Raw genomic sequence first — 12,642 nt, 5'->3', positions numbered from 1 at the left:
CTTTAAACACTTCATAAATAGTCCTCTTTGTGCTTTCTATAACTTTTCAGTGACAAATAAGGTGTTTTTGTGCCACACTCCCCGTGCTCAATAGATAGGTGTAGGAAATGCCGCTCGTCCACCGCGGCGTCGTGACGTCAGAGCCCCTCCCCTACGCGTTACGCCACAGGGTCACGTGGCTTCATCAGGGGGAAAACAATTGGACGTCACTGCGCTCTGCTTTATTTATATTGGCGCCGACTGCCCATATAAATGGAGCAGAGCGCAGTGACGTCCAATTGTTTTCCCCCTGATGAAGCCACGTGACCCGGTGGCGTAACGCGTAGGGGAGGGGCTCTGACGTCACGACGCCGCGGTGGACGAGCGGCATTTACAAGTACAGGATCTGGGCACATACCTGCTGAATACAACCTGGCTGAACACTGCAAAATGTGAGTGGCGATTTCAATTATAAATTAAAGATTGAATCTCACAAAGGATAAGGCACTATTGTGGCTCTTTCTTACATGGTTTACTGGGAGGAGGAAATACCATCTAAACCATCTCTAACCACCCATTGAGGCTACAGTGTGGAAGGACGAATAAGGGAGACCTCTGGTGGCAGAAATAAGGCAATCCACAGCATGGATGGAAACAGGTATATAGTGTGAAGATTTCCACCTTGTCCTGATAGGACAAAAAAGTGTTTTTAGCCACTTTGGCTAAATAAGGAGGTGAGCGTACACCTATCTATTGAGCACGGGGAGTGTGGCACAAAAACACCTTATTTGTCACTGAAAAGTTATAGGAAGCACAAAGAGGACTATTTATGAAGTGTTTAAAGTATTGGATCAGTATTATTTTTGAAATAGCACTATATGTGGCACTGGTTTAAAGTAAATAAATTTCTTCACGTTTATTAGTCATCAAGAAAGAGAGACACCGGTCCAGGAGGCCAGTAGATCACTGCAATCCTCAGAGAAATGGGAGAAAACAGCCAAATGCAGTGAGTCTCGAAAGAAGAGAGGGAGGGTTAGGGAGGAATTGAAAGGTGCTCAGTGGAAATCGAAGCAAACCAACTCCACCTACTTTCCGACCATTTGGTCTGGGTGAATGAGTCCAGAGAAGGCCTCCATAGGAAAGTGCTGCTGGAGAAGCAGAATCTGACGCTTGAAGCCAGGGTTCTGTAATTGCTAGTAGGTTAAGAGAGCGGGAGATGAAAAGGTCATGGACAGAGGTGAGCTTATTACAGATAGAGCGGGCATTCCAGAGTGCACATGAAAAAGGGAGGGTGGTTTTTGGGAGCATAGGGATTGATACTAAATTGAGTGAAATGCGGCTATTCCTGGAGGAAGGAGTGTGCCTGGTGTGAGGGTGAGATAGTGGAGGACCAGGGTTTGGAGAGATATCCCCAGAGGTTAGGAGAAGGAGGGTGAGGAAAGTAAGATGGGAGTGGGATGTATATGATTGCACATGTCTTCCTGTCCTGGTGTTTGTATCAGCAGGAGGTGATGAGAGCAGTAGTAGGGAGATGGTAGAAGTGAGGGTGAGATGTATAAGCTTTGGGGTGGAGCAGAGGGGTAAAGATATGAGATTTTGACAGCAGAGGATAGTAATATGAAAAGGAGTAGAGGCGGCATATTAAAAGGTAGATGGAGTGGGAATCAAACTTGTAGATGTTTCCCAGGGTGTTTGCTTGCAGTCCATCCAGCGTGCAGTAGAGTTCTTTGCTGTATCTTCCTCCTGCTTGAGTTATCCTGCTTTAGTTAAATTATAAATAGGTAAGTGAAGTTACTGCTTACCAATGGCGGTCATAAAATGTCAGAAACATTGGCTTTACTGGAAGTTTGTAGGGGAAGTATTTTATCAGTGCAATGCAAATGATACTAATTAGTTGAGTGACGTTACTGTTTGCCTTTGGCTGTCATAAAATGAATACAAAGGAAGGCCCAAGTGTTTACATGATTGGCAGTGATATCCTACATTCACAGTGTTACTGCTGCAGAGCTTTTTCCCCATATACGTTTTCACAGATCGTGGCTGCTGTCTTTTAGACACGGCTGCACTGCAACTTCCACTATAGGTCCACTTTAGATGACAGGTGCTCTTAACTGTGCAGCAAGCTTTTCATCCTCTGCCATCTTGTGGTTATTAGAGGTATGACATTGTTTTAGACCTTCAGGCTTGAGTAGGGACCCTGATTGTGTAGCAGTCTATGTTCAGTCCAGTCTTAGAAATGGGTTATCCTGTGAATTTCACACAAATCATCACCTGTAAATTTCATTGCTTATTATTTGTTCTTGGCTTATATTCGTTGACATATGTTGCACCATATTTGCTGATGCTTTGCTTCGTATCTAGTGTGTGTTGTAATGTTAAAGCCCAATTGTATTTTCACTAAAAAAAAAAAACTACTTTGGAAATAAACAACACTTTAAACATTTATTAGGCTTTTAATTGGTGTATTTCCACTTTTGCAGCTGAGTTTCGAAAACACCTACTTTAAATTTTTAACATGTTGCCAGTCATCGCATAGCATAGTATTTTAAAATTTCTGCTTACTTTTTTTACTTACTGAAAAATCCTACTTGGTTAACGTTAAGGCAGGGATTGGGGAGGTATATTTTCTATAAATAACCCCATCTGTACTGTGATGGCAGATCTCATCATAAGTAAACTAGATATGCAAACTGTCCTAACAAAGGTTTATAGCTTCTAAGGCAGGCCATAGACCAGCGTTCACTAAATGGCGGTCCGCGAACGGCCCCAACAGCGCTGCCCCTGGACCGCTAGCCCGCAATGACAGATCCGCGACTGAGCAGGGTGGTCGTCATGGCAACATGACATCACGTGTGCCCCGCCCCTTTCAGCTCACTGTCTCTTTTGGCTTCCGCTCCCTGCCTGTACACACTCCCTGCCTGTACACAAGCGTCCAGCAAGAATCCCGGCACAGCTCCTGTCTGCCCTCAAGGTAGGGTGTAGTCTTACAGGGGCACTCTGGGCACATTGAATGTTAAGGCCCACTCTGATGGGCACAACATAGAATGTGCCCCTTAACGTGTCCATTAGCATAAAATGTGCCCATCAGCATGCCCCTTATTTTATGCTAAGGGGCACTCTGACGGGCTCATTTTATGCTAAGGGGCACTCTTGATGAGCGCATTTTATGTTAAGGGGTGCTCTGGTCACATTTTATGTTAAGGGACACTCTGATGGGCACTTTATATGTTAGAGAGGCACAAATGGGCACATACTGTGGAAATGGGCACTCTGATGGGCACTTTATATGTTAGGGAGGCACAGATGGGCACATACTGTGGAAATGGGCTCGTGATGTAAAGGGGCACTCTGATGGGCACACCTGATGTGATGGGTATACATGATGTAAAGTTGCACTTTGATGGTGACACATAATGTAAGGGGGCATACTTATGGGCACACCTTATTCGGACCTCGGCCAGAAGAAAATTTTAGTGACTGGACCTCCTTGAATTTTAATTCAACACCCTTGCCATAGACAATGTGATATTCTTTCCTGCAACCAAGGGTTGCAGGAAAGAAAATTGCTTGATTCCCCCATTTAAACAGTCAGTGTTGATGGGGAAATCCCTCCCGTGGAGCTATTGTGTTCTACCTGGGAGGGGAGGGGAGCCGTCCCTGCCAGGAGAACACAGGGATTATTGCAACAATCACGTGAAAAATTTGTAAGGCTGGTTGTACACAAATTGTACAACAAATCAAATTGTGTACAATCAGCCTGTCATAGATGGTTCAAATCTCGTCCAATCCCTGCTGAACTGGCTTTATTTTTGGGGTGTACATAGTATGTTATTGATTTAAAAAAAAACAAAAAACAAAACAAAAAAAGTCTTCCCTCCCAACTGTACTTTGCAAGCAATCCTTTTTTTTTTTTTTTTTTTCCTTTTTTTCATGGTGTGAGTGGGAACCCATAACTATATATAGTGCGGGGCTTCTCAAAATTTGACTGCAATGCTGGAAATATATTTTATGCTTCAGAACCAGTGTAAAATCCCCATCCTCTGGCAGGTAAGAATTCTCTGTTTGAGAGCAGCCATCTCCCTACATGCATTTCCACTGAGTCACAGCCAGAGCTTTCAAATCAGCATAATTCATGCTCCCTGTTGCTCATGGTCCACATCAGAGAGATTGCTTCTTCCACACAGAAATCATCCATTGTCTCTTTAGCCTGCTGCCGCAGGGAGTGTATTTTATACTGGCCCTGGAGCTCAAGTAGAAATATAGTAAATGTTAAACATTTTACAAGTTATGTATTCCTAAGTCAGCAATTTTATTCAATTTGAATGAAAGCATTGTTGAGGTTCAAGCATAAATAGAAAGATAAAATAAAAAGATAAAAAGGAATAGTAAAGCTAAAAGTTGTTTCTTTGTTGTATTTTTCCAGAAGGGATCATAGATATTGCCACATGAGACCTGCTCCACACTAGCAAAAGCTTTGCAGAAAATGCACTTTGCTAGCTATGAGCTAGGCCACGCCAGCACAGAGGGCAGCTTGGATATCCTGCCCAATGATGAGGCACAGAGGTGCAGCATAGAAAGCCTATTTAGTATTCGCATTTAGTTAGGAACACCATTAAGCTACATTCGACCATTGCCAGCTAAACTGACCAGATAACATAAGTCGGTATAATTTCAGGAAAACGAGAACCTTTTTTAGAGGTAAAAACTCTAATTCTTGCCTCAATTTTTAGACAATATCAGCACTTTAAATCAGCAAATAATTTAAGGTTTTTAGGAAATACGCTTTTGATATTTACTGCTGTATTCTTAACTACAGAATTTAATTACCTGGTTCTAGTTTACACATAAACACATAGCTGCATAACACTCCTTTGATGATGGAATCCACTTCTCTATCTTGTAGGTATATTGCCATCTGAAAACGTTTGCAGGATCGGTCATCAAGCTAGTGCTGGGCTTTCTTCTTAGACAGTCGGTTTCATACTGCACACACGATTTATGCAAATAAAGTATTGTAAGCTTTAAAAATAATACAATTGACCAAATAGTTCTATAGGTTCATGTTATTAGAGTGCTATTTGAAAAGTACACATTGCAGCATAGTGGTGTTGTGTCATCTAAGATCCTGGCTGCAGATAAAGGGTAATTACACTATATACAAGTACCTCAGGAGCTTGCTCAGACTTTCTGCTGCTTCTGCAAATGTTTCTTTTTCTCTTCTTTGCAAAGTTAATTTTGTTTTGAACTCTTTGTTCTAGACATTCCTCTCCTCAACTTTTCTTTCCAGATTTTGTTTCCTCTCCTGTTTGCCATGTATCCCTTCTTTCGTGTCGGGAACTTCCCCTACCCTTCTCCATTTTGGTAAGAGCACATTCTATCACGGCAGTCTGCAGTGTCAATAGATGATATAGACAGAAATGTAGTACAATCATTAGAAGTTACAGAATAGAGGCTTTTAGTCCGAAGTCACTTTCCAGATTATACAATCCACTCTGTTTTAGTTATTTACTCAGGAAATGTCTGAACATGGCCAACATGCATAAAGATTTACTGTTTTACCAGTTAAAAGATTTGTTCCTTTTGTCAGTCATTCTTGCGATACATGCACACCTCTGCTAGTCAGATCAGTCTTTCTACTTTCTGGTTTATCATTGCTGGACAGAGGTAATGATGCCATTTCACTGTCTAGTGAGGAGAGTGAAGGTGAAGAAAAACTGAACCTGGAAGGCAAATCGAATGATCAGGAACTACTCATGTGGCTGTGCAGTCAGGAAGATGTCTAAATGACATTACCTGCACACCATCACATATCTTTTGGCAGATAAAACCATAAACATACATGTATTTCAGCTGTATGAGTGGCGCTTGCCTAGAATAATATTCACCTGAAAAGGCAAGGTCTGTTTATGCTTCTGCCGCTGCCCACCACCCAAATATAGAGTTCAGTGAAAGCACTACAATGATAAAAGATTTAAAAGTATTTCACCGTCCCCCTGATTTCCACCATCTTTCAGTAGGTGTGCTTGAGCAGAATCTTGGGAAAGCTGAGAAACCCAAATCGCACAAGAAGACAGTCCAGTACTGTGCAGGAGGACATACTTGTGGGATTTGGTCTGAATTTCTATTTAAGAGGTGGGGGCTGCTAAATGAGTAGACCTATCTTCATGCAAGATCTGCTTTAAATGTTTCATTTGACTTTAAATTAATTGTTTGGACCAAGCTGGTCTGCAGTACGTTGTGCCTCTACTCTCTCTTATAACCATAATGAAGATGTTGCCTGATTGTAGCTAGATTACATATTTACAAGAAGTATAAACAGGAAATTTATCAAGACACCATGCCCCTATATAAACCCACCCATAAACAGTGTCCAGACACTGGGATTTTTAAGATGTCATGTATCAATTCAAACACAAAATATAGCTAAAAATATATTTAATAAATGTAAAATTACAATTCGTTCTAGTTGCAGTTTTAAGTGTATGAAGAAAAGACAGTTATTATTCGTATCTCACAGGACACAGAGGACTTCACATTTATAACTACTTGGGTTATATTGCCACTTTCAGGTGAATGGACACTGATAAAAAACACCCTAAAGCACCACCCAAGCATGACCCCTCTTGTGACGGAAATTTTTGAGAAATAGGGAAAGAGAAAAAAACCTCTAAAAGAACATTTGTTACTTGAAACTAAGTGAAAGGCAGTATGTAAATACGTTAGCTGATATGCATAATGGATTAGTGAGTTCTGGTGACCAGAGGGTCTGGAGGTATGGAGTCTCTCAGCAGGGAATACAGAATTCACTGAAATTTGTATCAGGATGGTCAGACACCCTTGCACCGACCATGTGGACTGAGGTCTCTGCTGTTCCCAAGGTATGATATAGCAGACCTGTGCTAAAAGGTGGCAGACTGTTCAGAGCTTATGTCAGTGATGGACAGAGGAGCTCATGGCTGCAAGTTTCTTTAGGAGACTAGAAGCTGCATGGAGCTGCTGATACAGACTTTGCTTTCGGCACTCCTGGGTAGTTTGTGTAGTGTGTGGCTTTGTGGACACTGGGACTTTCCGCTCTTTCTGCAACTGCAATTTGTGTGGCCCTGAAACAGAGGCCTGGACAAACAGCCCTCTGTGGACCCCCGATGGGTTTTTTTTTTGAAGGACCTATGCCCTATGGACATCCTTTTCCTGCCACTCTGCATGAACTTCCTCTGCTGAGACTGTTGTTGATTGGTGAGTTTTTGCACCCGTGGTGTGTCTATTGCTGACGGCCCCTCATTGTGCCTGGATTGTAGTCCTGGACTCTGTACTAAGTGCCTGCTGTATCCAATTGCTGGCTTGTATCCTTGATGTAACATACCCTGCTGAATCCAAAAAACAGAGGTATACCGCTCAGGCAAACAATCCAGATCAATCCACAACAGGTGCAGGCTCTGGCTCGCCACCACACAGGAAGAAGGGTCAGCCGCACACCGGAGGATAGATGAATATAGTGTATATTTATTGATCCATAGGACACACAAAACACCAGGACATGAATACAGGACCTGTTAATGCGTTTCACACGATCTCGTGCTTAATCATAACCTGGCGTTGTGTGTCCTATGGATCAATAACTAAATATACACTATATTCAGCTATCCTCTGGTGTGCGGCTGACCCTTCTTCCTGTTGCAACATACTCTGCTACCCAGAATCCCTGCTCTGTGTACTAAGAATCTAACCCCTTGTCTGCCTAGATCTCTACCCTGTGCTTGATCTAACCCCCTGTCTGCCCTGTCTGGTGGATTTACCCTTGCTACGTTCTACCCTGGTCTGCTTGGATCCCTGCCTTGTGTGCTGGACTTACCCCCTGCTACGCTATACGCTGGTCTGTGGATCTCTGCCCCGTGCGCTGTGTACATTCCCCTTGCTGTACTGTTCGGTGTACTGGTTCCCCATTTTTCTGCGCCATTCTACATGGACTATGTGTGATATTACATTGCTACCTGGTGGACTATTTTGGTGGTCTGGTGGACTACAGATTCTTGTTATCCCTACTGTGTTTGCACGTACCCCAATAAATGCTTGTATGTCGGGTTTTGTGTGATCTGCCTCTGTGTGCTCTCTCCCTGCTCACCTAGTTCGTGACACCTCCCAGCTTGGATAAGACTCAGTTTTTAGCTGATGTCCTCCTACCTACTAAAGTGGTTTCTTTGTTCCACATGAATTAGGTCATTGTGTTGCCATTTTTTTTTTTGTCCGCATTCTAAGGAGAAGGTGCTTCTTCACAAGGATGAGATCCTTTTTCAATCTCCTATTTCTAGTTTGATTTGTCAGTTTTTTTCTCAAGCCTTTGGAATCAAGGGCAAAGTTACTCCTTTCCCAGTCAAGGCCCATTCCACCAGGCATGTTTAGTGCTTCCTGCATGACGTTTTTGTTGAAGTCTGAAAGGCTGCTACCTGGTTTTCTACTCATGTGTTTACGAAGTTCCACTGCAAAGGTTTTCATTCCTCTGTGGATGCTAGAGGTGGCTTGAAGGTGGCTTTACTGTGGGGTTCCCTCTTGTTCTGTTTTTTGGTTTTGGGCATGTTGGCCTTGTTGCTGTGTTGCCACCCCTTCGTGTTCAGCGCTTTGAGACATCCGAAGTAGTCAGGAATATGAAGTCTTCTGTATCTTGTTATATACAACTAGGGTTTTTGGTTTACCTGCAACATCCTTTTCTTGGAGTACATCACAAGACACAGAGATCTTTTTTCCTTTTCTGTTACCTATTGCTTGCTATAAAACTGAGGTATAGCTGAGCTGGGAGGGGTTATGCCTGGGTTGGGGGTTCCTGCCTTTTTTTTTTGCCAGGGTCCATTCACCTGAAGATGGCAGTATAACACAAGTAGTTCTCTGTGCCCTTTAGCTATTGTATACTTGTCCCAGTTTTTTCACATAACTGGTGGATACATTCTTATTTGCATATCAGAAATCCATTAGTAGTACAGGTAATTTTTTTGTAACGGTCCCAGAATTTTTGAGAGTTGGTTGGAGAAGCTCCCTGGAATTCTCAGTGTATACAAGAAGCCAGTTTCAATTGAAATGCCAGTGGGTACCTATTAAAGCTTGTTTTGTGAGCCACATAAAAGGTTCAGTTTCTGTCACTTGTAAGGTCCCGGTTTGTTGCATGCTGCAGTATTAATTTTGGTGGAGAACATGGTAATAAGAGCGGGGTCTGTATGTAAGACACATGCCTTTATCAGACTCTTTTTACATTTAGATGTCATGCCTCCTCTTTCTTTTCCTTTTTGTCAGAAGTGTATACTGCATTGCCATTGAGGACATGCATTATACCATGTAGCCTAAGTTTTTGTTTTGTTTTTTTGTTTTTGTTTTTTTCTTACATATTTTTTATGCTTTCTCGTTTTTTCTAGTGGCTGACTTTAGCAGGTACTGTGTATCCTTGCCCCCTTGGAGATTGTCAATTGGAACTGTCCTTCATTCCCTATGTTCCCCTGCATAACTTTACATCACATTTTTATTTCAAATTAAATCACTAGATGATATTTTAATTCCATGGGTAATTATTTTCTTGATTTTCTACCAATATATTTTTACTGTGTGACACATTCATGTTGTTTAAGACACATTTTTTTACTGAACAATGCACACATGGAGCAACATAGTAAGGTCACGTTGAGCTTCTGTCCTAGACGGTTGTATTGGCACTGTTGCGCAGGCGATTCAACCCCTGTTCTGCGACTGATTGCGAATTCTGTTGGTGATGGCGGTAGACCTGACTTGCTGCCTGAGTTTAAGAACCCACAGTAGTCTCAAACAGTCACCGAATTCCCCAACAACTTGTAGCTGCAGTTAGTAAGAAAATCCATGGTGAGATTTGAAGAGGTAATTGTCATGCTGTCTCTAGATCAGACGCTGCCTGTCTAGAAAATCCATAACTGTTTGCACAGATGACTGAAGACAAGAAAAACACTCCGTTCTTTCCATTGTACGCTTTCAGGCAGGATTTACTTAGTATGCTGGTAATTTTAGTTCTCCAAGAGGAATAATGTCTCAGATTGCTGAATTCATGTATCATTCTCATTTTATGTCCCTTTTCTGTCTTCCTCAGCTCCCTCAGAGCTCAGTTTTGATGAACTTCTGCCTACCTCAGAAAACTTAACTCATCCGACTGCCAGCCGACCAAAGATGACCGGCAAGAGGCTGCCTGGCCGCTTTAACGGTTCAAGTCCTGTAAGTATCGGAGGTTGAATTGTAGGGGGGAAATTGCTACAAATGCCTGCATTTAATAGGCCAGCGTGTAATGGCCCCTTCCCAATCATAAGTTATTTTTGGTGGTGTGCATACACTGAGCTAATCCTTTCTTTGGTAAATTTTTAAGAGGCATGGTCAACTTGACTCTGATCTCGTTATACTCACCTTAAGGTGATATTAAAGGTTAATTTTTTATTTATTTTTTTAATATCAAACAGGGCATACTTACCTGCTCTGTGCAATAGTTTTGCACAGAGCAACACTGATCCTCCTATTTTTGGGTCCCCTGCCATCTCTTTTGACTTTTCCCTTTTGAGTGCCCTGGGGCACTGGTACCTGCTCACTCCCGAGCCATCTCTGTGTTTCTGAGACAGGCAGAGAACTGCTCGGCCCTGCCCCTGTCCCTCCTCACTGGCTGTGATTGACAACAGTGTGAGTCATTGTAGAAGCAGAGACCCAGGAGAGCCGCTGCTCTCGTGCACATTGCTGGAGCGAGATCGGGCTCAGGTAAGTATTAGGGAGGCTGAGGGATAATCTGCGTACTGGAAGTTTTTTACCGTCATGCATAGGATTCTGGAAGGTAAAAACCCTTTAGCCTTTAAAACCACTTAAATAGTGATCCTTCACTGCTCCTTCCTCCTCTACAGCCCGTCAACAGTACTCAGAGCTTCCAGGTATGAAGGCGCATGTGACCACCTTGACAGCGCTCAGATCTAACAGCCAATCTTCAGTGTACCAGTAAGGGAAACTCATGTCAGACAGCATCCAGCTTTTATTTGCTTCAGAAACATCCAAAAACAATGTCTGTGAACACCTTTCGCTTTGCCAGCCAAAAATGTAAAATGGAAAACTGTTCTGTGGGTCAGACATATCGAAAGTTTACATTTTTTAGCAACCATGGGTGCTGAGTCCTCTGGACTAAGGAGTAGAGGGACCTTCTATCTTGTTCTCAGTTCAAAAACCTGCATCTCTAATGGTATGGGGGTGCATTACTGCATATGGAATGGGCAACATGCACATCTGGAAAGGCCCCATCAATGCTGAAAGATATAGCCAGGTTTTAGAGCAGCATATGCTCTCATCCAGACAATGTGTTTTTCATGGAAGGCCTTGCATATTTCAACAGGCCAATGCTACATGACGACAGCATGGCTTCATAGAAGAGTCTGGGTGCCTAATTGGCCTGCCTGCAGTACAGACCTTTCACCAATTGAAAATATTTAACGCATGTTGAAACAAAAAATATGATAAAGTAGATCCAGAACTGTTGAGCAGTTAAGAGTCCTATATCTGGCAAGAATGGGGCAACATTCTTCTTCCAAAACTCCAGCAACTGGTCCTCTCTTCAGACCTTTACAAAGCATTGTTAGATGAAGAGGGGCTGCTACACCGTGGTAAACATGGCCATGTCCCAACATTTTTTGAGAAGTGCTGCTGTCAGCAATAACAAAATTTAATTTTTTTTTCTTAAAGTGGTACCTTTTTTTCTCACTTTAAACATTTGATATGTTTTCTATTGTGAATAAAATATGGGTTTAGATTTTCAAGTCATTGCATTTTTTTTTCTATGTAGATTTTGCTCAGCTTCCCAACTGTTTTTGGAATTGAAGTTGTCGTTAATAGCACATGTGGGGCACGTTATTTTAAGTGGAACGGGGGTTGATATGAATGGTTCAGGGAGTTAGAGCTATGTGAATGCAGAACGGACATTTTAAACAGAGAGCATGGGAAACTAACGTAGGTAACTTCTGCTTCTTTTAGCAGGCTAAACCTGACACTGAAACACAGAAGGTACCTGTGCATCATGAGGAGGAGAATGAACGTGCCAAAACACCACCACCACTAGAAATAAAGAAGGTATTTCATGCTGGCTGGAATACATTTCACAACTTTCATGACACTATATTAAAAGTTCATAGAACTTTGATGAAAAGCCCTCAGTGATGTGAGATGCTTTTGGCTTAAATTGTCATAACATATATCAATTGCATGTAAGGTGAAAATATGTATTGGCAAAAAAAACATATGTGTTGTGGTTCCTGCATGCTTCATAGACTTGCTAGCTGTGCATGCTCACATAATACATATGTAAAAGGGGCGTCTTACCCCAGAGTTGAGGCTAAATTGAACATTTTCTGTTGCCCTGAAACTTTAATGCTGAACTCCAGGAAAACGGCTAAACACACAGCTAAAATGTATAGGGTCTGTTTTACTTGTCAAAGGGTTTGTATTTCTGTCCATTCAGTACTTTCATACTTCTGGCAAGGCAGGAGGCTTGATTTTTCACTGCTGCAATCAAACACTAACAGGTCTTGTTCCTCCCACAGTCTGTGACTGGACAGTGAAAGAACACTGATGAGGTCACGTCTGTCTCTTTGCTTTTTTCTTCTATCAGTATGCTCCTTGTTAGCACATGAAGCACCA

At 42.3% G+C, this 12,642-nt stretch overlaps 1 protein-coding gene across 1 annotated transcript in view; it reads left to right on the top strand.

The window, feature by feature from the left end:
- The window catches only part of LOC149442465 (CD2-associated protein-like), a 75,146-nt gene that overhangs the window by 50,043 nt on the left and 12,461 nt on the right, over positions 1-12,642 (top strand). Inside the window, exons 12-13 of the mRNA XM_089656124.1 lie at positions 10,076-10,197; positions 11,983-12,075. Of these exons, the coding sequence (XP_089512250.1) occupies positions 10,076-10,197; positions 11,983-12,075 (215 nt within the window). The remainder of the gene's footprint in view (positions 1-10,075; positions 10,198-11,982; positions 12,076-12,642) is intronic.

The sequence above is a fragment of the Staurois parvus genome, unplaced genomic scaffold (genome assembly GCF_062004578.1).
Source record: "Staurois parvus isolate SC_StPar_1 unplaced genomic scaffold, SC_StPar_1.0 ptg000886l, whole genome shotgun sequence".
In the NCBI taxonomy this organism is placed as follows: domain Eukaryota; kingdom Metazoa; phylum Chordata; class Amphibia; order Anura; family Ranidae; genus Staurois; species Staurois parvus.
This window is presented reverse-complemented; position numbering and strand designations above follow the sequence as displayed.